The sequence below is a fragment of the Paroedura picta genome, chromosome 7, assembly GCF_049243985.1.
Source record: "Paroedura picta isolate Pp20150507F chromosome 7, Ppicta_v3.0, whole genome shotgun sequence".
Lineage (NCBI taxonomy): Eukaryota > Metazoa > Chordata > Lepidosauria > Squamata > Gekkonidae > Paroedura > Paroedura picta.
This window is the reverse complement of record NC_135375.1, coordinates 115,688,355-115,715,465: the sequence shown is the minus strand read 5'-3', so window position 1 is coordinate 115,715,465 and position 27,111 is coordinate 115,688,355. Positions and strand designations below refer to the sequence as shown.

General features: G+C 47.4%; 1 protein-coding gene across 7 annotated transcripts in view; it reads left to right on the top strand.

Annotated features, from left to right (window-relative positions):
• SLC44A2 (solute carrier family 44 member 2 (CTL2 blood group)) overlaps positions 1-17,066 on the top strand; it is a 97,654-nt gene extending 80,588 nt beyond the window's left edge. For 2 of the 7 annotated variants that reach the window (XM_077346125.1, XM_077346129.1), the window contains 2 exons: positions 16,505-16,611; positions 16,730-17,033. In XM_077346125.1, coding sequence (XP_077202240.1) covers positions 16,505-16,611; positions 16,730-16,882 — 260 coding nt within the window. In that variant the 3' untranslated portion in view covers positions 16,883-17,033. Of the gene's footprint in view, positions 1-5,955; positions 7,230-16,504; positions 16,612-16,729 lie in introns of those variants that run through there. The other 5 variants (XM_077346123.1, XM_077346124.1, XM_077346122.1 and 2 more) reach the window with 5 other exon arrangements.
• Positions 17,067-27,111: the final 10,045 nt, after the last annotated feature.

Sequence of the window (27,111 nt, the reverse complement as noted above, 5' to 3'; positions counted from 1 at the left end):
ATAGAATCATAGAATCATAGAGTTGGAAGGGGCCATACAGGCCATCTAGTCCAACCCCCTGCTCAACGCAGGATTAGCCCTAAGCATCCTAAAGCATCCAAGAAAAGTGTGTATCCAACCTTTGCTTGAAGACTGCCAGTGAGGGGGAGCTCACCACCTCCTTAGGCAGCCTATTCCACTGCTGAACTACTCTGTGAAATTTTTTTCCCTGATATCTAGCCTATATCGTATTTGTAGTTTAAACCCATTACTGCGTGTCCTTTCCTCTGCAGCCAACAGAAACAGCATCCTGCCATCCTCCAACCTTTCACATACTTAAAGAGGGCTATCACGTCCCCTCTCAACCTCCTTTTCTCCAGGCTGAACATTCCCAAGTCCCTCAACCTATCTTCATAGGGCTTGGTCCCTTGGCCCCAGCTCATCTTCGTCGCTCTCCTCTGTACCCTTTCAATTTTATCGACATCCTTCTTGAAGTGAGGCCTCCAGAACTGCACACAGTACTCCAGGTGTGGTCTGACCAGTGCCGTATACAATGGGACTATGACATCTTGTGATTTTGATGTGATGCCTCTGTTGATACAGCCCAAAATGGCATTCGCCTTTTTTACCGCTGCATCACACTGCCTGCTCATGTTTAGTTTACAATCCACAAGTACCCCAAGGTCTCGTTCACACACAGTGCTACCTAGAAGCGTATCCCCCATCCAGTAGGCATGCTTTTCATTTTTCTGACCCAGATGCAGAACTTTACACTTATCTTTATTAAATTGCATCTTGTTCTCATTTGCCCATTTTTCCATTGTGTTCAGATCTCGTTGAATTCTGTCTCTATCTTCCGGAGTATTTGCCAGTCCTCCCAATTTGGTGTCATCTGCAAACTTGATGAGTAGTCCCTCCACCCCCTCATCTAGATCATTAATAAATATGTTAAAAAGTACCGGGCCGAGCACCGAACCCTGAGGTACCCCGCTACTCACCTCTCTCCAGTCTGATGAAACACCATTGACAACAACTCTTTGAGTGCGGTTCCCTAACCAATTCCCTATCCACCTAACGATCTGAAAATCCAGATTGCAGTCCTTCAACTTATCCATCAGAACATCATGGGGAACCTTGTCAAAAGCTTTACTAAAATCCAAGTAAATGACATCAACCAAATTTCCCCGATCCAGCAAACCTGTTACTTGGTCAAAAAAGGAAACTAGGTTGGTCTGGCAGGACCTGTTGGAGACAAATCCATGCTGACTTCCTTGGATCACCAAATTGTCCTCCAGATGTTTGCAGATTGCTCCCTTTAATATCTGCTCCATTATCTTCCCCACAACAGAGGTCAGACTCACTGGTCTGTAGTTTCCCGGGTCATCCTTCCTCCCTTTTTTGAAGATCGGAATAACGTTTGCTCTTTTCCAGTCCTCCGGGACATCTCCAGTCCTTAAAGAGGTTCCGAAGATGATGGACAAGGGCTGTGCAAGTTCTCTGGAAAGTTCTTTGAGTACTCTCGGGTGCATTTCATCTGGACCAGGGGATTTGAACTCATCCAGTGCAGCTAAATGCCTCTCGACAACCTCTCTATCCATGTTAACCTGCCACCCAGACACTATCCTTTGGCTACAGCCATCTCTAGATGTGCCTAAACACTTTGACCTGTGGGAAAAAACAGATGTAAAATAGGCACTAAGCCTTTCTGCTTTCTCTGCATCTTTCGTTAGAGTTTGTCCATCCGCACCCAGCAGTGGGCCTATTGCCTCCTTTACTTTACGTTTGCTCCTCACATAACTGAAAAATCTTTTCTTGTTACAATGGGCTTCCCTGGCCAATCGTAGCTCACTCTCAGCTTTGGCCTTTCTGATGATTGATCTACAGTGCCTAGTAACCTGTAGGTACTCTTCTTTAGAGCTCTGTCCTTCCCTCCATTTCCTGAACATTTTCCTTTTCTTTCTTAGTTCCTCTTGAAGTTCTTTGTTCATCCAAATAGGCTTCTTAGAGCTCCTGCAGTGTTTTCGTATTTTTGGAATAGTCATTGATTGAGCATGCAATAGCTCTTGTTTGAGTAGCGCCCAACCTTCACATGCTCCCTTCCCTTCCAGCATTCTCGTCCATGGTATGACACTCATCATGTCTCTGAGTTTATTAAAGTTTGGCCTATGAAAATCCAACATCCGCGTCTGGCTACAAGCTTCCTTGGCTCCCCATCTCAAAAGGAATTCTATGAGGACATGGTCACTTCCCCCTAGGGTCCCCACCTCCTTCACCTCATCCACCAACTCTTGCCTGTTGGTCAGTATTAAGTCCAGTATGGCTGAACCTCTTGTGGGTTCATCTACCATTTGATAAATGAAATTGTCAGCCAGGCAGGTCAGAAACTTGCATGACTGAGGACGCTTCGCAGAGTTTGTTTCCCAGCACACATCTGGGAAATTGAAGTCACCCATGATGACAAGGTCCTGCCGCTTGGATATTTTCTCAAGCTGCTCACAAAGTGCAGCATCCACATCCTCTCATTGGTCAGGCGGTCGGTAGCAGACACCAACCACCACACTGTTTGTTTTCCCCTCGCTTATTTTCACCCAGATGCTTTCCACTGTAGATATGCTCTCCTTCACTAGAATTTCCTGACAGGTAAGCCCTTTCTTCACATACAGTGCCACTCCTCCACCTCTTCAATCTATTCTGTTTTTTCTGAACAGTTCATATCCATCCACCATTACATTCCAGTCATGAGAATCATTCCACCAAGTTTCTGTGATGCCTACTAGATCATACCTTTCCATCAGCATGAGAAGTTCCAGCTCTTCCTTTTTATTGCCCATGCTTCGGGCGTTAGTATAAAGACATCTGAATCCTTTTACTTTTGGTTCCCTATGAGCTGGCCTTGCCGGTTGGGCTGCCTCCGATAGTTTTCCTTCCATACACTCCCTATGTTGATTGTCTCCTTCCCCTAGTGGCTTTAGTTTAAAGCTCTCCTGATGAATCTCCCCAGGTTCCTGCCAAACACATTCTTCCCCAGTTTCGATAAGTGCAGTCCATCAGGTGCTAGTAGGCCTTCCTCAAGAAAGCCTATCCCATGGTCCCAGAAACCAAATCTCTCCTGCCGGCACCAAGTACGCAGCCAGTGATTCACCTCCATTATATTCCTCTCCCGATGCACTCCTCTTCCCTTGACAGGCAAGATTGAAGAGAATACCACTTGGGTCCCCATTTGCTTGAGCTTCCTCCCCAGATCTTGATAGTCTTTTTAATAGGAGCGATGGTATTCAGGGACATGTCATTCGTTCCCACATTGTTGCCCTCCTCTGGACACACTCCAGTTTGTCTACATCCCTCTTCAACTGGGGTCCCCAAAACTGAACACAGGACTCCAAGTGAGGCCAAACCAGAACACAGTAAAGCAGGACCATCACATTCCGTGATCTGGACACAATACTTACTTTGATATAGCCCAAAATCCCACTTGCCTTTTTACCCACCAAGTCACACTGATGACTCATGTTCAGTGTCTGGTCTACTAAGACCCCCAGATCCTTTTCACACGTACTACTGCCAAGACAAGTCTCCCCCATCCTATATTGGTGCTCATGATTTTTCCTACCTAAATGCTGAACTTTACATTTATCCCTAATGAATTTCATTTAATTCAGTTTTGCCCAGTTCTTGAGCCTATCAATATCATTTTGTATCCTAATTGTCTTCAGTTGTGTTTGCTACCCCTCCCAGTTTAGTATTGTCTGCAAATTTAATAAGTATCCCCTCTAAACCCTCATCCAAATCATATATAAATATGTTGAACAACACAGGGCCCCTAGACAGATCCTTGGGGCACTCCACTTGAGACTCTCCTCCAAGAGGATGCTGAACCATTAACAAGTACCCTTTGGGTAAGATCTGTCAACCAGTTATCAATCCACCTGATAAAATTAGGATCCATACTGCATTTTACCAACTTGTCAACATAATATCATGTGGAGCCTTACTAAAATTGAGATAAGCTAAGTCCACAGCATTCCCCTGATCCAGCAAGGCAGTCACTTACTCAAAAAAAGTGTGAAACCCTGCTTAGAAAGCTCTCTGTTCTAGCTGCTCAAGGACCGCCTGTTTGATGATTTGTTCCAAAATTTTGCCAGCTACAGATGTCAAGCTAACAGGTCAGTAGTTACCCAGATCCTCCTTTTCCCCCTTCTTGAAGATGGGGACAACATTTGCCCATTCTATCCAAGTTTGTTAAAATTTGCTATCCTGTAATCCAGCCTGTATGTGTGACTACATACAGCTTTGGTCTTCCACATGATCATCCAAAATTTATTTATTTATATATTGCCCTCACCTCTACCAAGCGTGCCCACAGCTTTTACCCCATCAACCAGTTCTTCCCTATTGGTGAGAATCAAGTCTAAAACAGCAGAGCCCCTGGTTGCCCCTTCCACTTTCTGGGAAATGAAGTTGTTAGCAAGACAAGTCAAGAATGTATTGGACTTTCTATTTTTAGCAGAGCTGGTCTTCCAACAGATGTCTGGGTAATTGAAATCTCCCATGACCACTAGGTCCTGTCTCTCTGAGAACTTTGTAATCTGGCCTAGGAGCATCTCATCCTATTCCTCTGCCAGGCCTAGTGGTCTATAGCAGACCCCTGCCATAGTACCACATTATTTCCCACTCCTTTTATTTTTACCCAAAGACTCTCAGCTAAACTTTCATTTTTAGACACACGTATTTTCTCACAAGTATATACGTTCTTAACATATAATGCTACTCCTCTCCCTTCTTTGTGTGTCCCTTTAAAATAAATTGTACCACTCAGTCCTATTATTCCAGTTGTGGGAGTTATTCCACCAAGTTTCTGAAATGCCTATTAGATCATAGTCCCCTTCCTTTAGGGGACTTCTAGTTCATCCTGCTTGCTTCCCATACTCTGCGCAATGACAATTGCAATATTATTTATGAGACAGCCCAATAAGATGGAGCTTTGGGGCTGGGATGGCCTCAATATGCAGATGATACCCTGTTCTATATTCCATGATCTAAGCCTCCAGAGGTATCCATCCTGGCTCTGTACCCTTGCTTTGCCTCTGTGGTCCAATGGCTGAGGCAGGAGCTGCATCTGGACAAGATGGAGATAATGCTGGTCAGGACAGTTGGAGGGGCTGGATCCACGTGTGATGGATAGCGTTGAGCAGGCATTTGCACTGGAGGTGTGTGTCGCAGACACAGCTCTGCTTGAGAATCTGGTGGTCCCAGAGTGCCTTCAGTCAGTTGCCTTTGCTTCACCAAGACCATTTACGCACTGGGAATTTCACTGCCCCAGCTCCCGTGCAGGAGCACAAATTGGGGGTGGATGAGGCACACCAGGCCAAATGTTCCCCCATGTGGTTGCAAGAAGAGGAGGGACAACCTGCCACGACTAAAACTCCAGCCTGCAGCCCGGCATGAAACCTCCAGTGCGTAAATGGTCCAACTGTCTCCTTTCTTAGACTTGATCAGTCTGACCATGGTGGTGCATACTTTTGTAACCTAGCAGTTGGATTTACTGTGAATGTGCTTTGTGTCAGCACTACAAGCTGATTTTCTTTCTTAGGGAGCGCTCAATAAGGCACTGCCAATCCACTCCAGCAGTCATTGGCAAGTGCCTCTTGCCAACTCACACCGTAAAATCCATCTGCAAAGTGCATTGAAAGTGGATTCAGCATGTGTGAAACCTTCACGGAATGTAGGCTGGAGGCATTTTGAAAACATTTTTTTTTACCTTGTAGATTTTACATTTGGATTTGTAAGCCAGCCTAAGCCGAAAGGGGGGAAAGAGGGGCAATAGATATTTTAGTGTCCATCGGATCAGATTGCTGCTACTCATTCTTCATCATTGCCTTCCTAATTCCAGTGGTAGATTCTGCAGGGAGGGTGGCTTTCTAACACAGTCGTTTCATGTCCCTTGGTGGTGTTGGTGGGGTTTGTTTCTCTTTATAGTGGAGGACCTGGAGCGTAATGATGGTTCGGCCGAGAAGCCTTACTTCATGTCATCGAATCTGAAGAAACTTCTGAAGAAGACTAACAAACATCAGTCCGACCCATGACAGGCCTTCCTTCTTCTTTGTCTACCTGGATGGCCTGCAGTGGGCACGCTCCTTAGAGAAGCAAGATGGCTGCTCTGTCAAGCCATAATTTGAAGAGCCAAACCTTTGGAGTTGGAATGTTCCATTTCTACTTCCTGTGCAAGACAAACGTAGCCTGCTCAGATTGGACTTGGGATTGTTTTGTTTGTTTGTTTTTCATGCTGTTTGGGGTTGTCCTTCCCCCCTCCTTTCATGGTGAAAACCGATCCAGTTGTGCTGCAATAGCTCCATTCAGGTTTAGTAGCAGTAGAACAAACTGAACTCTGGTGCACCTTTCTGGCGCTGCTTCAATCAACATCATCTTGACCGGCTGCCTGGAGTAAATGTACTTCTTGCTTGCCCATATAGGCTGACAGCAGGCAGATATAAGTGGGGAATCTGCTGTGGGTCCAGAATGCTGATGTCCAACAAGGGGGAAGACTGGTGGGTTAGAGCAGAGACCAGATTTGAACAGCGCTGAAAGCCTATCAGAGCCGAGTTTACATTTTAAAGAAAAAACACTGAACAAATGCTATCATGCCTAAATATGATTGGCCTGGGAAAATTCTAATTGTGTGTGTGTGTTTTATTAAAATTTGAGCTCATGTGAGTTAAGAAGTGACTTCAGACCAGGGGATCTTGGATCTTGGCCCGCAGCTACAGAATTTACATCCTTTTTTTTGGAAGATGCCTCTCTTTTCCTGCAAACAGGTGTTGGTCAAGGCTGTGCCACCTGCTGGGCTTGTTGGTGAGCCATCTGTGCCAGATTAGTTCTGTTCATTTTCCCAGTGAGCCCTAAACTGACCTAACCGCCAGCATTCCTGCTTCACTGGGTTGCAGTCCGAAGCTGAGACTAGGATGCATCGTTGTGGAAATTGGATCATGATGGGAATTGTCATCTTTTAACCTAGGGGTACTGAAAATATTAAATGATGAAGAGGAAGTGCCAGGAATTTACAGAAATTTAAAAGTGTGTGGTTGCATATTGCAAATCATATGTAACTTTCCTAAAAGAAAATGATAATGTTGCCAATCTATACTTTAAGTCTGCAACTGTTACGTTTTAGTTTGCCTTGCCTATACTATTTTTATGCAGTCAATATGTCGCAAAAGTTTTATCTGAAATATTAAAACATTTTATATACCTTTGTTTCTTGTTCAGGCCAAAGTGAGTCTGGTTTAGCTATTAATAGAGGATAATTTAGCCGTAGAAACCAAGATTCCTACTCGTGGCCTGGGTCACCTGGTCCAGGTGTCTTGCAGCTCTCCCAGCAAGTATATGGAAGATCTTCTAGCACCAAGTGTCTGGGGGGCTTAAGGAAAACCTGTGCATTATGCTTTGACAGAACATGTTTGTTTATTTGATTTCTGAGTCACCCCTGTCCAAAGAGGTCTCAGGGCAGCTTACAACAAATATAGATACAGTTCCCCAATACAATAAAATACTAAAAAATCATTAAAATTAATCTATATAAAATATACTAATTGCTTGCTCTACTATACCTGGGCCCCTTTCAGACAGCCCTTAAAATCCAGTTTTGTAGCCGGTTGATAATGGATTTTTTGTTTAATCTTGGACACAACCATTTTAGTAACCAGCTGCAATAGGATCTTATTTACCTTTTCACACACAGCTTCCCCCACACAGCAATGACACACACAGTTTGGTTAGAAAAGCATGGCTGAGCTTTCTTCCATTTTCTTCTTTTCAACTTCTGAATCGCAGCAGTGTGCTGTTTAAAACGACTGCAGTGCTTCCGGTAGTGCTATAGCATTCAACTTAGAATATTCCCCAAAAGGCTCAAGGAAGATCACAAGGCGAAAATGTGTGGAAAAAACAGCATGGAGCTGTTTGAAATGGTTAGATTGCGTCAGAGAGAGCTCATTCAATGGAATTAAATTTACTGTGTCTCGACATCACGTTCCCTAGATCACTTTATATCACTTTAGTCAAAACTGGGGGCCATTCCGCACAAGGACCAATGTTACCAATTGGTTTCACAAAGCGGAAACGCTATTTTAAGTAGTGGAATCTCGGCGTTCCGCATACCTTCATTTTAGTGCAATCCAGTAGTGTTTCATTCGTTCCCCACAGGTTTCCGGTCTCGCAGGAATCGGTAGAAAGGAAGCGATTTTTTTCTGTGCTTGTTCCCGCCCCTGGTCGTCAATCAAACGGAACAGCCAATGGGCAGTTGTTATCATGCTCCTGAAAAGCCCCTTTCCCTTTAAACACAGTTAAAAAAAAACACACACACACATGTTGCAATGAATATGCCTTGATTCTTCGCAATGTAGAGACCCATCTAGCTAGCATGTGAGCTGGCGATTCATCATTACCACACTCCCCCGAGTGGAAAAAATTGTGCACGGGCACAATTTTTGCCCTAAATTAAAGGGAACTGACGAACAGGTGGCTGTGTTGTGCTTGGAGACTTAGGAGAGCTTTAAAGCACTTCTGTGGAGGGACTGTAGCCGGAGAAGCCTCACTGGGTGAATGAAGCCTCGCTGGTTCGTTGCTTTCCCCGCTCTGAGGAAAAAAAATTGGCGATTGCGTCACCGGAAGTTCGGAGGAGAGAGCCAGAGGGAGGGACTTTGTTGCAACCGCTATATTGAGAACGCACATGTCTTTTTCGCAAGTGTTGCAGATTGTTGGCAAGAGTGTAGCGATTTTCTGAGGGTGAATCCACTTTTCCCGATTCCCCTGAAATCGCTACAACTAAGCGATTTTGGCACTAGTGTTGCAGGAGTGTTGCAGATTGCTCATGATGTCATGCGGAACGTAGTTTTAGTAGCGAAAACAAAATGCAAGACTAGTGCTATATTAAAGTCGTGCGGAATGGCCCTGGGTAACATCTGGGGCCATTCCGCACCAGGATCTATGTTGCAAATTGGTTGCGGAATGAAAAAACACCATTTTAAATAGTGGAATTTGTCGTTATGCATACCTGCCTTTGTAGTGGAATCCAGTTGTGTTTCTATCATTTCCCACAGGTTTCCGGTCTTGGCAAAAATTGCTAGCCAGGAAGCGATATTGCCGAGATTTGTCCCGCCCCTGGCCGTCAATCAAACGAGCAGCCAATGGACGGCCATTATCATGCTCCCGAAAAGCCCCTTTCCATTTAAGGCAGGTAAAAAAAAAAAAAAACATTGCAACGAATCTGCGTTGATTCGTTGCAACGGAGAGACCAATCTAGCTAGCAGGTGGTGTTTGAGCTGCCATTTCATCGTTGCCACGCTCCCCCCAAGTGAAAAAAAAAATACCCCTCCCCCGCACGGGCGTAATTTTCGGCCGAAAATAAAGGGAAAAATAAAGGGAAAATAAACCAGCAAACGGGGCTGTGTGGTGCTTGGTGCTTGGTGACTTAAAACAGCTCTGGGGAGGGACTGCAGCCAGGGAAGCCTCGCTGGGTAAACGAAGGCTCGCAGATGCGTTGATCTTCGCTCGTTCTGAGAAAAAAAAATGGCGATCGCTTCGCCGGAAGATCAGAGAGAGCCAGCGGGAGGGACTTTGCAGAAACCGCAACAATGGTAATGCACAGGACTTTTCCGCTAGTGTTGCAGATTGGTTGCAAGAGTGTAGCACTTTCCGGAGGGTGAATCCACTTTTGGGATTTCCCTGAAAGCGCTACAACGAAGCGCTTTTTGTGGATCGGTTTCAGGAGTGTGGCAGATTGTCGTTGTGTATAACTGCAAATTAGTAGCGATTTCAATTTGCCACACTCCTGCCACAAAGAATAAGTGCGGAATGGCCCCTGGTTTAGAACGGTAATGTGAAAGAGGGCACTGATCTGTAGTCCTGAGAAAGGGAATCATTTGGAGGTGCTTGAATGGGAGAGATGACCAACTAAGGCACCCTTCCTTGGGGGACAGACTAATCTGAACCCCTTGCTCACCACTCTCTTCTGTCTACCCCCATTAACCCTTGGAGCAAGACCTGTACTTCCTGTTACCAACCTGGTTTGGGGATTTTCTTATCACTCTTCTGTCCCTTCTAAATTCATATTCCAGAAAATATGGACACCTGTGAAAGTTTCACTCTGAATATCTTAAGGGAGAAAGCTAGTAGAGTGATCTGTGAGCACTAGAGCAGTGGTCTCCAACCTTTTTATCACCGAGGACCGGTCAACGCTTGACAATTTTACTGAGGCCCAGGGAGGTAGTCTTTTGCTGAGGGACATCGCTGCCTGAGCCCTTTGCTTTCCCACTGGTTCTACTTGCTTTCCCACCGGTGCCCCTGACCTCCTGCCACCCGCTGGAAGGCGCCGCCAGCAGCAGCTGTGCAGTGCCACAACAAGGGAGAGCCCCAGCCATGGCGGCCACTGGAGAGCACCAAAGCTGAGCCAGCGGCAGAATGGTAGGGCAGCGCCCGAGGAGGACGAGAAGGAGCCACGGCCCAGTGCCGACTGATCCACGGACCAGTACTGGTCCCCGGCCCGGGGGTTGGAGACCACTGCACTAGAGGATCCAGAACCTTTGGAATTCTGACATGGTGTGGTGGGCATGGTTTCTGTCTACTGGAGGTCTGTGGGGATACTGCCTTGCACATTCAGATAGGAGGGCTGGACAAGTAGCAGCAGGTAGGCCTTCTGCTACTTGTGGGGGGGGGGCTTTTATGCCCACCCAAATTCAGCTTTTGTTGGTTTGGCTAATAAGGTTTTGAGTGATCTTTAAAAATTAAGCCAGACAAGGCTGACATACATACTAGTAACTGCAGGCATTTGGCACTTGGGTCTTGGGCTCTATGTGACAGAGGGTTATTCAGCTGCTCTGATGCGCATATAGTCTCACTTTTAGACCAACCTTAGTTTTTCAATACTAATGTACCTTTAGAAGTTGATAATGCTTGGGACAATTTTGAAAAACTGCACCTTAAAAAGGTGAAAATTAGCACTCCTGCAAGGGCCCTAGATTATTTAAGAAACAAAACCACCCCCTCATCTAGATCATTAATAAATATGTTAAAAAGTACCGGGCCAAGCACCGAGCCCTGAGGTACCCCGCTACTCACCTCTCTCCAGTCTGATGAAACACCATTGACAACAACTCTTTGAGTGCGGTTCTCTAACCAATTCCCTATCCACCTGACTATCTGAAAATCCAGATTGCAGTCCTTCAACTTATCCATCAGAACATCATGGGGAACCTTGTCAAAAGCTTTACTAAAGTCCAAGTAAATGACATCAACCGAATTTCCCCGATCCAGCAAACCTGTTACTTGGTCAAAAAAGGAAACTAGGTTGGTTGGAATCATGAAATTGTGTGCGTTTTTCGCCCAATAGGTGTGTCACCATGGATTTGCACATTGATTCCATGGAGGGACACATAGAGGGAAACAGAACATTTTAAATGAAACTTGAACGTGGTGGAAATGGGGTGATGGCTGTCTAGTAGCCAAATTCACATTTCTGTGAGGGTTATATTGCTTATTAAGCTCTATCCCCAACTTTCATCACAGCACCCCTCTCAACCCCCCCCCCACACACACACAGGATAAAGGTTGCAGATCTCCCCATGCATCTGCTGACTTAAAGATCATAACACTTTTTAAGCAACTTAATAAAAGCAAAAACTTTACCCATGTGCCTGCGCTGTTTGAGTGGGAGCCTCCCTGAAGCCTCCAAGATCAGCATCATCTTGTGGTGGAACGGGGTGCTCACCCTGGGCACACCACCCCACTGCTCCAGGCTATTGAGAAAGTCTAGCTTTATTCTTTTAAATTATCTGCGCATCTGCTCCCAGCTGCACAAATAGCCTTTCCCCTCCAATTTTTTTAGAGGACCATATATGCCCCCTTTATTATAATTCAGATGACCATCAGGTATACTACTGTGGACAAGAATCTCGCAGAAGAAATGGAGTAGCCTTCATAATCAATAAGAGAGTAGGAAAAGCAGTCTTGGGATGCAATCCCCAAAATGACAGAATGATCTCAGTTCGAATCCAAGGCAAACCATTCAACATCACAGTAATCCAGGTCTATGCCCCAACCACTGCTGCTGAAGAGGATGAAGCTGACCCGTTCTATGAAGCCCTACAACACCTTCTAGAAGCAACACCAAAAAATGATGTGCTTATCATCATGGGGGATTGGAATGCTAAAGTAGGAAGCCAAAAGATAACCGGGATAACAGGCAAGTTTGGCCTTGGAGTACAAAATGAAGCAGGCCACAGGCTGGTAGAATTTTGTCAAGAGAATACAATGGTCATAGCAAACACTCTTTTCCAACAACCCAAGAGACGACTCTACACATGGACATCACCAGACACAGAAATCAGATTGACTATGTGTTCTGCAGCCAAAAATGGAGAAATTCTATGCAGTCAGTAAAAACAAGACCAGGAGCTGATTGTGGTTCAGATCATCAGCTTCTTGTTGCAAAATTTAGGCTTAAATTGAAGAAAGTAGGAAAAAGCACTAGGCCACTCAGGTATGAACTAAATCATATCCCCGACGAATATACAGTAGAAATGACAAATAGATTTAAGGAATTAGATTTGATAGACAGAGTGCCTGAAGCACTTTGGATGGAGGTTTGCAACATTGTACAAGAGGTAGCAACTAAAACCATCCCAAAGAAAAAGAAATGCAAGAAATAAAAATGGCTGTCTGAGGAAGCTTTACAAATAGCTAAGGAGAGAAGGGAAGTGAAAGGCAAGGGAGAAATACACCCAATTGAATGCAGAATTCCACAGAAAAGCTAGAAGAGATAAGAATGCCTTCTTAAATGAACATTGCAGACAAATAGAAGAAAACAATAGAATGGGGAGGACCAGAGATCTTTTCAAGAAAATTTGAGATATGAAGAGAACATTTCATGCAAGGATGGGTATGATAAGGGATCAAAATGGTAGGGACCTCACAGAAGTAGAAGAGATTTTAAAAAATGGCAAAATTATACAGAAAACTATACAAGAGCGAGCTTAATATCCCTGATAACCACAATGGGGTAGTTACTGACCTGGAGCCAGACATCCTGGAATATGAAGTCAAATGGGTCTTAGGAAGTCTGAGCAACAATAAAGCTAGTGGTGGTGACAGTGTCAGTGACAGTGATGAGTGTCATACCATGGACGGGAATGCTGGAAGGGAAGGGAGCATGTGGGCGCTACTCAAACAGGAGCTATTGCATGCTCAATCAATGACTATCCCAGAAAGACGAAAACACTGCAGGAGCTCTAAGAAGCCTATTTGGATGAACAGAGAACTTAAAGAGGAACTAAGAAAGAAAAGGAAAATGTTCAGGAAATGGAGGGAAGCTCTAAAGAAGTGTACCTACAGGTTACTAGGCACTGTAGATCAATCATAAAGAAGGCCAAAGCTGAGAGTGAGCTAAGATTGGCCAGGGAAGCCCATTGTAACAAGAAAAGATTTTTCAGTTATGTGAGGAGCAAACGTAAAGTAAAAGAGGCAATAGGCCCACTGTTGGGTGTGGATGGACAAACTCTAACGGAAGATGCAGAGAAAGCAGAAAGGCTTAGTGCCTATTTTACATCTGTTTTTTCCCACAGGTCAAAGTGTTTAGGCACATCTAGAGATGGCCATAGCCAAAGGACAGTGTCTGGGTGGCAGATTAACATGGATAAAGAGGTTGTCGAGAGGCATTTAGCTGCACTGGATGAGTTCAAATCCCTCTGTTGTGGGGAAGATAATGGAGCAGATATTAAAGGGAGCAATCTGCAAACATCTGGAGGACAATTTGGTGATCCAAGGAAGTCAGCATGGTTTTGTCTCCAACAGGTCCTGCCAGACCAACCTGGTTTCCTTTTTTGACCAAGTAACAGCTTTGCTGGATCGGGGAAATTCAGTTGATGTCATTTACTTGGATTTTAGTAAAGCTTTTGACAAGGTTCCCCATGATGTTCTGATGGATAAGTTGAAGGACTGCAATCTGGATTTTCAGATAGTCAGGTGGATAGGGAATTGGTTAGAGAACCGCACTCAAAGAGTTGTTGTCAATGGTGTTTCATCAGACTGGAGAGAGGTGAGTAGCGGGGTACCTCAGGGCTCGGTGCTTGGCCCGGTACTTTTTAACATATCTTAACACCGCCTGTGGCGCCGCGGGCGCCACGGACTAAATAAAAGGGTAAGGGGTTCTGGGGCGGGATGTGTCCGTGATGAGGAAGGGTCCGGATTGGACCCATCCTCCGGACAGACAATCGGAGGGACCAATCGGCAGGCGCACAGCGCCTGCCGATTGGTGCCTCCGATTCCCAGCCCCAGCAACTGTGAGCCGCGCACAGCGCGGCTCGCAGTTGCTCCCTTTGCCGCCGGAGGGAAGCCGCACCGGAGGGAAGCAGGGAAGGAGGCAAGACGAGTCTCACCCGAAGGCTGGAGGCGGCCCCTTAGAGCAGTGGTCCCCAACCTGCAGCCCGCGGCCCGGTGCCGGGTCGCGAAGGCCATGGCGCCGGGCCGCAGCTCCCTCTCCCCGCCCCCCCCCCGCAGTAAAAAACTTCCCAGGCCGCAAGCTTGCGGCCCGGGAAGCTACTTACTGCGGGAGGGGGGGGAGAAGGAATCGGGGCCGGGCTGCGCACGTGCAGGCCGCGCCCGCGCGGCCCGATCCGCAGGCGTGGTTCGCGGGCGCGGCCCGATCCGCGGGCGTGGCTTCCGGGCGCGGCCGGGCGCGGCTCGATGCGCGGGTGCAGCCCGCGGGCGCGGCCGGGCGCGGCTCGATGCCCTGCCGGTCCCCAGCCTAATAAAGGTTGGGGACCACTGCCTTAGAGCATCCTGGCCGTCTCTTCTTCCCACTGGCCCACAGCCAGTTCGGGCGTCGCCAATGGAAAGGTAGGCCACGCCGCCAGACTCGCGGGCCGAGCCCGAGCCGGCCCTGCCTGGCCGCGCCCTGCCAGACTCCCCAGCCTCGCTAGCGCCCGCTGCATTAAGCCTGCAGCGGGCTTATTTACTAGTTTATTAATGATCTAGATGAGGGGGTGGTTTTGTTTCTTAAATAATCTAGGGCCCTTGCAAGAGTGCTAATTTTCACCTTTTTAAGGTGCAGTTTTTCAAAATTGTCCCAAGCATTATCAGCTTCTAAAGGTACATTAGTATTGAAAAACTAAGGTTGGTCTAAAAGTGAGACTATATGCGCATCAGAGCAGCTGAATAACCCTCTGTCACATAGAGCCCAAGACCCAAGTGCCAAATGCCTGCAGTTACTAGTATGTATGTCAGCCTTGTCTGGCTTAATTTTTAAAGATCACTCAAAACCTTGGATTTTAGTAAAGCTTTTGACAAGGTTCCCCATGATGTTCTGATGGATAAATCGAAGGACTGCAATCTGGATTTTCAGATAGTCAGGTGGATAGGGAATTGGTTAGAGAACCGCACTCAAAGAGTTGTTGTCAATGGTGTTTCATCAGACTGGAGAGAGGTGAGTAGCGGGGTACCTCAGGGCTCGGTGCTCAGCCCGGTACTTTTTAACATATTTATTAATGATCTAGATGAGGGGGTGGAGGGACTACTCATCAAGTTTGCAGATGACACCAAATTGGGAGGACTGGCAAATACTCCGGAAGATAGAGACAGAGTTCAACGAGATCTGAACACAATGGAAAAATGGGCAAATGAGAACAAGATGCAATTTAATAAAGATAAGTGTAAAGTTCTGCATCTGGGTCAGAAAAATGAAAAGCATGCCTACTGGATGGGGGATACGCTTCTAGGTAACACTGTGTGTGAACGAGACCTTGGGGTACTTGTGGATTGTAAACTAAACATGAGCAGGCAGTGTGATGCAGCGGTAAAAAAGGCAAATGCCATTTTGGGCTGTACCAACAGAGGCATCACATCAAAGTCACAAGATGTCATAGTCCCATTGTATACGGCACTGGTCAGACCACACCTGGAGTACTGTGTGCAGTTCTGGAGGCCTCACTTCAAGAAGGACGTCGATAAAATTGAAGGGGTACAGAGGAGAGCGACGAAGATGATCTGGGGCCAAGGGACCAAGCCCTATGAAGATAGGTTGAGGGACTTGGGAATGTTCAGCCTGGAAAAAAGGAGGTTGAGAGGGGACATGATAGCCCTCTTTAAGTATTTGAAAGGTTGTCACTTGGAGGAGGGCAGGATGCTGTTTCTGCTGGCTGCAGAGGAGAGGACACGCAGTAATGGGTTTAAACTTCAATAACAATGATATAGGCTAGATATCAGGAAAACGTTTTTCACAGTCAGAGTAGTTCAGCAGTGGAATAGGCTGCCTAAGGAGGTGGTGAGCTCCCCCTCACTGGCAGTCTTCAAGCAAAGGTTGGATACACACTTTTCTTGGATGCTTTAGGATGCTTAGGGCTAATCCTGTGTTGAGCAGGGGGTTGGACTAGATGGCCTTCCAACTCTATGATTCTATTCTATGATTCTATGATTCATGCTTGTTAGGGTGATGCTGCAGGAACAGTCCCCATCTAATGCCCTCCTTCTTTCCCCTCTTCAGTCATACTGTCTCCTGCAAAGATGGGGTCCCAGCCCACCCCCACAGCAGAGGGAGAGGCAGCAACAGGGAGATGGAGGAACAGCCATGGACCTCTGCAATGGCAACATGTAAGAGAACGCCAACTGATTTATGATTAGTGACGTGATAAATCTTGGCATTACAATCCACAAGCAAAAATGAAGCTTGTATTGACTTCAACTTTCTATTTCTTAAACCTGTTCATAGCACAAACCATGCTGGCCCAGATTGGGGAGCTGGAAGGGGCCCTGGAGAGGCACCAGGAACAGTGAGAAGCATCATGTAAGCTTGCTGCTAGTGGTGCTTGTGTCCCCCACCCTCATAGTTCCCACCTCCTTTAGGTGCCCCTGTTCCTCTTGAGGTTTTAGTTCTAAAACTGTATTCCTTTATTTCTCTTAGCAGTAAAACAGATGGAAATAAAATTAAAGGCCAAAGACATGTGGCAGAAGAAGGCCTTGAACCAGATCCGTAAGATGGCTAGGCAGCTCCAAAAGCTGTGGAGGGAGAGGGGGAGGTCAAAAGGAGGGAACCTTCTAGCTTGTTGAATGTTGTTTGTTGGGTTGGTGGGGAGGGGGGTGTTGGATGTTTAAAAGTTAAGATTATTGTTGTTAAAATGTTTAATAAAATTGTTCAATTACTGTTTAAGCGACCAAGTTTCTAGTCTCTATGTTCCTCCCATTCGCTATCCTTCCCCCCCCCCCATGATCTTGAAGGTAGCATCACTGCCCATTGTTAGATTCCAGCTGGCATTCCCCCCCCCAACACCAAGCCTCCTTGATAGGCCTCCTTGATATGACCACCTTGATAGGACATCACACAACTTTAGACCCTCCCCAAGCCCCAGAGAAATGAGGAACACGAGAGGCAGCATTCACATGTCCACAGTCCCTCTGAATGTCTCATTACAGGATGTGAAGACCTTCCTCAATCACCTGCCCTCCTCCATCTCCATCTGGGCATGTTCATGGTCCCAGCGTAACAAGGCCTTCCCAAAGGCATGTGACTTCCTCATGTGGTGGTGGGTTCTCCATCTTTGGAAATTTTTAAACAGAGGCTAGATAACCATCTGACGGACAGGCTGATTCTGTGAAGGCTTAAGGGGGTGGCAGGTTACAGTAGATGAGTGATAGGGTTGTGAGTGTCCTGCAGAGTGCAGGGGGTTGGACTAGATGACCCATGAGGTCCCTTCCAACTCTATGATTCTATGATTCTATGATTCTATGACAGCCTCATGTCTTCCTCTGCCTGCTCCAGGGACCTTTGGCCAATGTTGGTCAGCAGGGAGACATGCCTGTGTCTCCTGCATTCACGTTCCAGTGGGCCCTCCAAGATGTTCTAGTGAGGACCCTAGCAGCCGCATTCTGTACCAATTGTAACTTCCGGGTCAAAGACAAGAGCAGGCCTGTGTAGAGTGAGTTACAGTAGTCTAGACTGGAGGTGACCGTTGCATGCATCACTGTGGCTAAGTGATCTGAGGACAGAGGGCGCTAGTAGTCTGGCTTGGCGAAGATGGAAAAACGCCGTCCGGGCTACTTTTGTTATCTGAGCCTCCATGGAAAGGGAAGCATCAAAGGTCACTCGCAAATTCTTGGTGCAGGTGTTAATTGCATTCTGTCAAGGCATGGGAGGTGTGCTTCCTGATCCGGCCCTCTTCTACCCAGCCACAGGACCTCCTTCTTGGAGGGGTTAAGTTTCAGGCGACTCTGCCTGAGCCATCCAGCCACTGCTTCCAAACAGCTGGCAAATGTATTTGGGGGGGGGAGTCCAGCCAGCTGTCCATTAGGAAGTAGAGCTGGGTGTCATCTGCATATTGGAGACATCCCAGCCCATAGCCCCAGACCAGCTGGGCTAGAGAGCGCATATAGATGTTGAAAAGTGTGGGGGAGAGTATCGCCCCCTGCGGAACCCCACATGGGAGCTTGCAGGGTTCCGATAACTCATCCCCCACTGCAACCCTCTGCGTCCGGTTCCAGAGAAAGGAGACCAGCCATTATAGCGCAGTCCCTCTTATTCTGGTTCCGACGAGGCGGTGTGCCAATATCTCGTTGTCAACCACATCAAATGTGGCTGACAGATCTAAGAGCACGAGTATGGCAGAACCACCTCGGTCCAGCTAGCGCCGGATATCATCCGTCAGGACGAGCAGCGCAGTCTCCACCCCGTGGCCAGGTCAGAAGCCACTGGTATGGGTCAAGGGCCAAAGTTTCCTCCAGAAATGCTAGAAGCTGGTCCGCCGCAGCCCGCTCTATCACCTTTCCCAGAAACGCAAGATGCAAGACTGGGCGGTAACTGGCGGGGTCCCTCGGGTCTAGCGATGTTTTCTTCAGCAGAGGACACACCACTGCTTCCTTAAGTCCCTCAAGGAACTCTGCAGATGTTAAGGAGAGGTTGATAATCTCCCTCAAGGAACCTCCTACTCGTTGGTCGCCTGATTTCAGCAACCAAGACGCGCAGGGATCTAAGGGGCAAGTGGCTGCTCTGACTGAAGTTAATAGTCTGTCCACTTCGGTTAATGAGAGCTGCCTAAAACCATCAAACACCTGGGACAGGCACAGAACCTCCAGTTCACTCACTGTATCAACCGTGGCATGTAGATCGCAGTGGAGCTTTATCCGTGAAATAGCTCGATAAAGCCGCACAGCTCAAATCCAATTTACTTACTATTTGGGGCCCTTCCTCAAGGGCTGTAAGGGACCGAATTACTCTAAATAATTCTGCCGGGCGTGAGCCCACGGACACGATTTCCGCAGCGTAGCAGTCTCGTTTTGCTGCTTTCACCACATTCTCATACACCTTCATAAGCATGCGATGAGAGGTTCTTGTAGCTTTGTCACGAGTTTCCTCCACACTCGCTCAAGCCATCTCACTTCCCTCTTCCTCTCCTAAAGCTCCTGGGTATACCACGGAGCCTGTTTAAGGCGAAGGCGGAGAGGGCGCCTAGGAGCAATGTTGTTGATAACAGCCGTAAGGCGGGACTGCCAATCCTCCACCAAGGCTGTTAGCGAGATACCGGAGGGTATCAGGTCCCACAGAGCATTCAGGAATCTCTGGGAATCCATAAGTCTCCACGGGTGGACTAAAATATGTCCGTCACCCAAACGGGGAGGGGGTGGTATCCTCAGTCGAGCCTTCAGACCATGGAACGATGATATTCGCCACCAGGTTTACTGCTACACCTGCACCAAATATCAAATCGAGGGTGTGGCTGGCCTGGTGGGTGGGGCCAGCAACAAACTGCAAGAACCCTAGTGGCTGCATGGCTGACACCAGGTCCAGACCAAGTCCTGAAGGGGCCTGTCCGCATGGACATTGAAGTCATCCAGGAATAAAAGTCTTGGGTACTGCAAAGTCCAGGAAGCTACCGCCTCATAGAATCATAGAATCATAGAGTTGGAAGGGACCATACAGGCCATCTAGTCCAACCCCTTGCTCAGTTCCATTGTGTTCAGATCTCGTTGAACTCTGTCTCTATCTTCTGGAGTATTTGCCAGTCCTCCCAATTTGGTGCAAACTTGATGAGTAGTCCCTCCACCCCCTCATCTAGATCATTACTAAATATGTTAAAAAGTACCGGACCAAGCACCGAGCCCTGAGGTACCCCGCTACTCACCTCTCTCCAGTCTGATGAAACACCATTGACAACAACTCTTTGAGTGCAGTTCTCTAACCAATTCCCTATCCACCTAACTATCTGAAAATCCAGATTGCAGTCCTTCAATTTATCCATCAGAACATCATGGGGAACCTTGTCAAAAGTTTTACTAAAAACCAAGTAAATGACATCAACCGAATTTCCACGATTCAGCAAACCTGTTACTTGGTCAAAAAAGGAAACCAGGTTGGTTTGACAGGACCTGTTGGAGACAAATCCATGCTGACTTCCTTGGATCACCAAATTGTCCTCCAGATGTGGGCAGATCGCTCCCTTTAATATCTGCTCCATTATCTTCCCCACAACAGAGGTCAAACTCACTGGTCTGTAGTTTCCCAGGTCATCCTTTCTCCCTTTTTTGAAGATCGGAATAATGTTTGCTCTCTTCCAGTTCTCCAGGACATCTCCAGTCCTTAAAGATGTCCCGAAGATGATGGACAAGGGCTGTGCAAGTTCTCTGGAAAGTTCTTTGAGCACTCTTGGGTGCATTTCATCTGGCCCAGAGGATTTGAACTCATCCAGTGCAGCTAAATGCCTCTCGACAACCTCTCTGTCCATGTCAACCTGCCACCCAGACACTATCCCTTAGCTACTGCCATCTCTATATGTGCCCAAACCCTTTGACCTTTGGGGGGGAAAAAGTTGTAAAATAGGCGCTGAGCCTTTCTGCTTTCTCTGCATCTTCCGTTAGAGTTTGTCCATCTGCACCCAACAGTGGCCCTATTGCCTCCTTTACTTTACATTTGCTCCTCACATAACTGAAAAATATTTTCTTGTTACAATGGGCTTCCCTGGCCAATCTTAGCTCACTCTCAGCTTTGGCCTTTCTGATGATCGATCTACATGGCCTAGTAACCTGTAGGTACTCTTCTTTAGAGCTCTGTCCTTCCCTCCATTTCCTGAACATTTCATCCAAATAGGCTTTTGGATGAAGGCTTTTCTTTCTTAGTTCCTCTTGAAGTTCTCTGTTCATCCAAATAGGCTTCTTAGAGCTCCTGCAGTGTTTTCATCTTTCTGGGATAGTCATTGATTGAGCATGCAATAGCTCTTGTTTGAGTAGCGCCCACCCTTCACATGCTCCCTTCCCTTTCAGCATTCTCGTCCATGGTATGACACTCATCATGTCTCTGAGTTTATAAAAGTTTGCCCTACGAAAATCCAACAACCGCGTCTGGCTACAAGCTTCCTTGGCTCCCCATCTCAAAAGGAATTCTATGAGGACATGGTCACTTGCCCCTAGGGTCCCCACCTCCTTCACCTCATCCAACAACTCTTGCCTGTTGGTCCCTATTAAGTCCAGTGTGGCTGAACCTCTTGTGGGTTCATCTACCATTTAATAAATGAAATTGTCAGCCAGGTAGGTCAGAAAGTTGATAAATGAAATTGTCATCCAGGAAGGTTAGGCCTGGCAGGGAATCCGGAGGTGCAGTGGGTGAGCGATACACCAACCAGATAATCACGTTCTCGAACGATTCCCATCCAAGCCAACACACTCTATCCTCGAAATCGATGGCGCAGGGAGAGTCCTGAAGGAAAAGGATTCTCTGACCAGGATTGCCACCCCTCCCCTCCTCTGGAGCCGGGGCTGGTGCAGGACCGAATACCCGGGTGGTGTCAGATCTTTGAAGACGACTGTCTTGCCTTCACGCACCCAGATTTTGGTCAGGAAGCCAGATCCGCCTCATGCCTTGCGAAATTGTCCTGCATGGTTGAGGACTTGTTGCTTATCGACCTCGCATTGCATAGGATCAGCCCCGGTTCCATCCTAGCCCTCTCTCCTGTGAACCCAAGGATGGGACGGAGGTTTGAAGGACAGCGTCCGTATCAACCAGGCCTTCCTGGACCTATGTACGTCGCTGCCCCATTATTATTTTTTTTTATAGTTTTATTATTTATTATTATATAAAGCATTTACAGAAAAATTAAGAAAAAAACGACCAGCTAATATGGTTTGCCATCTCTTTTAACATACATATTCAGTTCCCATCACATATTATTCCTAATCTAGAAGTTTTTACCATTTTTCTTAGCAAAGTGATTGTTAATACATATGAGAATATGATCTGTTATAAGAATATATTCTGTTATTGGGCGGCGGGCGTATTTTTGCCCGCCCGCGGAGACTCATGGATCCGCTCGGTTTCCAGAATGCTCTGCGGGACCCGATGCCTCCTGGCGACTCACTTGCGGCCATGGTGGGGGACTGGCAGTCCCGCCTGACGGCCGCTATAGATGAGATCACCCCTAAACGTCCTCTCTGCCCTCGACTCAAACGGGCCCCCTGGTACACGGGGGTGCTCCGGGAGAAGAAAAGGGAAGTGAGACGACTGGAGCAAGTGTGGCGGAAGACTCGTGACGAGGCTACAAGAACATCTTATCGCACGCTTATGAGGGCGTATGAGATGGCGGTGAAAGTGGCTAAATGTGAGTTTTTTGCCACGGAAATCGCGTCCGCAAGCTCTCGCCCGGCCCAATTATTCAGGATAGTTAGATCACTTACCGCCCTTGAGGGGCGCCAAAACACTAGACAATTGGAAATCGGCTGCGAGGCATTTGCGAGCTATTTTGCGGATAAAGTCTTGCCACTCCGCCGCGACCTTCCCGCCACAATTAATACAGCGAATAAACTGGAGACCTGTTGGCCGCCATTGGTAGTGAGGTTTGATGGCTTCAGGCGGCTCTCTTCTTCTGAAGTGGACAAGTTGCTAGGTTCAGTCAGGGCGACCACCTGCCTCCTCAACCCCTGTCCTTCTTGGCTCCTCAAGGGAGGTGGCCAGAAGATAGGAGGCCAGCTCAGAGACATCAACTCCTCCCTGAGTACGGGAGAGTTTCCTGAGCGGCTCAAGGAGGCGGTGGTCCGCCCTCTCCTGAAGAAACCATCGCTGGACCCGCTGGACCCTGTTAACTACTGCCCAGTGTCGCATTTAGCGTTCCTGGGCAAGGTGGTGGAGAGGGCGGCAGCGGACCAGCTCCTGGCTTTCTTGGAGGAAACTTCAGCACTTGATCCATATCAGTCTGGCTTCCGCCCTGGCCATGGGGTGGAGATGGTTTTGGTCGCTCTGCTGGATGACCTCCGTCGCCAGCTGGATAGAGGCGGGTCAGCCGTGTTGATCCTTTTAGACCTATCGGCGGCCTTTGACATCGTGGACCACGAGCTGTTGGTCCATCACCTGGCCGGCACGGGGATACGGGGTACAGCCTTGCGCTGGATACGCTCCTTCCTCCAGAACCGGTCCCAGAGGGTTGCTGTGGGGGAAGAGCTCTCGCGGCCCTATAGACTCCCTTGCGGGGTCCCTCAGGGTGCGGTCCTCTCCCCCACATTGTTTAACATCTTTATGCGCCCTCTGGCCCAGCTGGTACGGAGCTTTGGGCTGGGTTGCCATCAGTACGCTGATGACACCCAGCTCTATCTCCTAATGGACGGTCACCCGAACTCCCCCCCCGGAACCATTTGCCAGATGTTTGGAAGCAGTGACAGAATGGTTCGAGCAGAGTTGCCTGAAACTCAACCCCTCCAAGACGGAGGTCCTGTGGCTGGGGGGAAAGGGGCGGGAACAGGTAACGCGTTTACCCACCCTAGCAGGGGTGCAACTTACCATCGTGCCCCAAGCTAGGAATTTGGGTGTGACCATTGATGCCTCCCTGACTATGGAGGCTCAGGTCAAGAGAGTAGCGGGCCAGGCATTTTTCTACCTTCGCCAGGCCCGGCTACTAGCGCCCTACCTGTCCCTGACCACTTGGCCACAGTGATCCATGCGACAGTCACCTCCAGAATAGATTTCTGTAACTCGCTCTACGCAGGCCTACCCTTGTCCCTGATCCGGAAATTACAGCTGGTACAAAATGCAGCTGCCAGGGTCCTCACTGGAACATCTTGGAGGGCCCACATCCAGCCGGTGCTGAGGCAGCTGCATTGGCTGCCAATTGCTGCCCGGATCTGGTTCAAGGTTTTGGTTTTAACCTTCAAGGCCATACGCGGGTTGGGACCCACATACCTGAGGGACCGCCTACCGCTCTATGCCCCCCGCAGGGCCTTACGCTCTGTGGGTGAGAACCTGTTGATCGTCCCCGGCCCGAAGGAATCGCGCCTAGCCTCGACCAGGGCTAGGGCTTTTTCAGTCCTGGCCCCTACCTGGTGGAATGAGCTCCCGGGTGATCTGCGGGCCCTGCGGGATTTGTCAGCTTTCCGCAGGGCCTGTAAAACGGAGCTCTTCCACCAGGTCTATGGTTGAGGCTGGGGTCAGCAAATCAGGGACATCGCTCCCCCCCTAGGAGTTGGAGTGTACGCTACTCCCTTATCCTTTCCTCTTCACCTCTTAATAATTGGGGGAGGGATGGGATTTTTAGCCACCATGTTAGTAGATTGATGTTTTAATGGGAATTTTAATGGGATTGGTTGTTGTGACCCGCCTCGAGCCTATCGGGAGAGGCGGGAAATAAATCTAATAATAATAATAATAATTATTATTATTATTATCTTAAATGATATAAGGTCAGTCCCCTTCATAAATTGGCCCTGACCTAGGAGTTACTACTGCCGTCTTGTTAATACCTATGAAGTATAGTTTGTCATCCTCTTTTAGCATACATGTTAACATACATATTCAATTCCCATCACATATTGATCCTGATCTAGGAGTTATTACTATCTTTCTTAGCAGAGTAGTTGTTAATATATATGAGAGTATAATCTATTAAAAGGATATATTCTATTATTGTCTTAGATGATATAAAGTCAGTTCCCTTCATATATTGGTCCTGTCCTAAAAGTTACTGCTGCTGTCTTTCCCACAGGAAACCAGGAGAATACTCCATTGTTCAACTCATCTCTTACTTGATTCTTGCTTGCAGTCGCCTTTGAGTAGGCTCTGTATACTTCATCAATCTGGATCTCTTCCTCTGGTCGCACAGGAATATCTCCTGATAGCTTCCTGGGTGCTGTTGCTTTTGAATAGACTCTTTTTATTTTGCTGATCCAAATCACTTCCTGCTCTGAATAGATTTCCAGGTTTTCGGTGCTTTCCTTCCTTGAATCTGTTTTCCCAGGTTCTTCAAAGGTACTTTGGGTTTTTACATCCCTAGCTCTCTCCCCCTCCTGTTGATTTACTTCCAAACATTGAATTTTCATTTGATTTATTATTGGCTGAGCTATGTCAGCTGCTCTCTCATGACCGTCGGCTCCGTCCAAAAGCTCCCCCTTAATCCCACGGATTTCCTTTTCCAGCTTATTGACTGCTTTCAGTATCTTTGAGTTCCCTTCGCATAACAAATGGAAAAGCTGTGCCTTAGTTAATTTTTCCATAGTTCTAGGCAGTCACAAATTATAAACAGAAAGTCTCGTGAGGTCCCGCGGGAGCACGAGCGATCCCAAATTATCAGTTTGTCGATCTCCGTAACAAGTCAGCTACCCCCACTGAACTTTCACCGACAACACTTCAAAGCTCTCTCTTTGTTTGGTTAGTGGGTATAATTAGCTGGGAGTCTCTCACTCGACGAAAGAGGGAATTCACTTGTAAATTGGTTGAGGAGGGGGGGGAGAGCTTATGGGAAAAGAAAGGGAAAAGCCAGAAAGCTTTCAATCCTTACTGTTGTAAACTTCAGCTTCTGTCAGCGCTCCTGTCAATCTGGTAAAAGATGGTCTGGGAAAAATGTGGGGTCAGCTGGTCGTTTCAAGCTTAGAAAGTTGTTTGCGACAAGGGCGCCATCGTGACCTTGAGCACACGCCGCTGTTGATCCGGGGAGCTCGGTATCCCTACCTCCCCATGGATCTGTAGGACCCTCAGGATGCCTTTCCCGGTTCCTGGGGCGACCGGCAAGCAGATTTGCGTATCTGCTCAGGTCAGCCAGGTGCAGATGCTCCTGACCCTCGGCATGGCTTAAGAGCTGAACAGAAGTCCAGCTTTTACGGCGCCATCTTCAGTCGACTCCGTCGCTGCCCCATTATTGAACCTCCTCCCACCGCTATAGTTGCCTTGGCCCAACACTATTGGGATCTACATTCCAGGCCGGTTCTCCCTTCTCTCAGCCTCACTCCCTACCATGATAAGACCCAAGAGCAGGTCTTATCTAATATAACTAAACTACTCTGCCTAAACTAACCGCCCCACCCACTACCCTCCCAACCCCAGAAAAATCCCATCCACAGCCCTCCCAATCTAACCAATCCCTTATATCTGTACTTTCATGATCCCTGTTCCATTGTGTGTTGTCTGAGGAAGACTGCATGCACTTGAAAGCTCACGCTTTGAATAAATCTTTGTTGGTCTTAAAGGTGTGACTGGACTTTTTATTGTGTTTCATTGTATAAAGTTTGAGTTCCAGTGCCATTATTAAGACCAACAATGTCTTATTTGAGGTATAAACTTTAATCAGATAACAAAGTATCTGAAAGCTCATTCATTGAATAAAACTTTGTGCCACAGGATTCAAGTTTTGTTCTTCTGCTTCATGTAGAAGGGGATACTTATTAAATTTGCAGATGATATTAAACTGGGAGGGGTAGCAAACACAACTGAAGACAGCAACAGAATGATCTTGATAGGCTCAAGAAGTAGGCTAAACTGAATAAAATGAAGGTACAAATGTAAAGTTCTGCATTTAGGTAGGTAGACAGTCAAGGAATTCCAGTGAGATTTAAGAGTATTTGCACAAGGGGTTGGAGGAAGATAAATGTTCACTATTATGAGCTGGAAATGTTTGGATTTTAAAAGAAAGGCTTGAGCAAGCGGGGGGCATGGGTCAAGGAATTGGGTATTCAGTTGGAGAGAGTTACTAACCAAAGCTGAGAGTGAGCTAAGATTGGCCAGGGAAGCCCATTGTAACAAGAAAAGATTTTTCAGTTATGTGAGGAGCAAACGTAAAGTCAAGGAGGCAATAGGCCCACTGTTGGGTGCAGATGGACAAACTCTAACGAAAGATGCAGAGAAAGCAGAAAGGC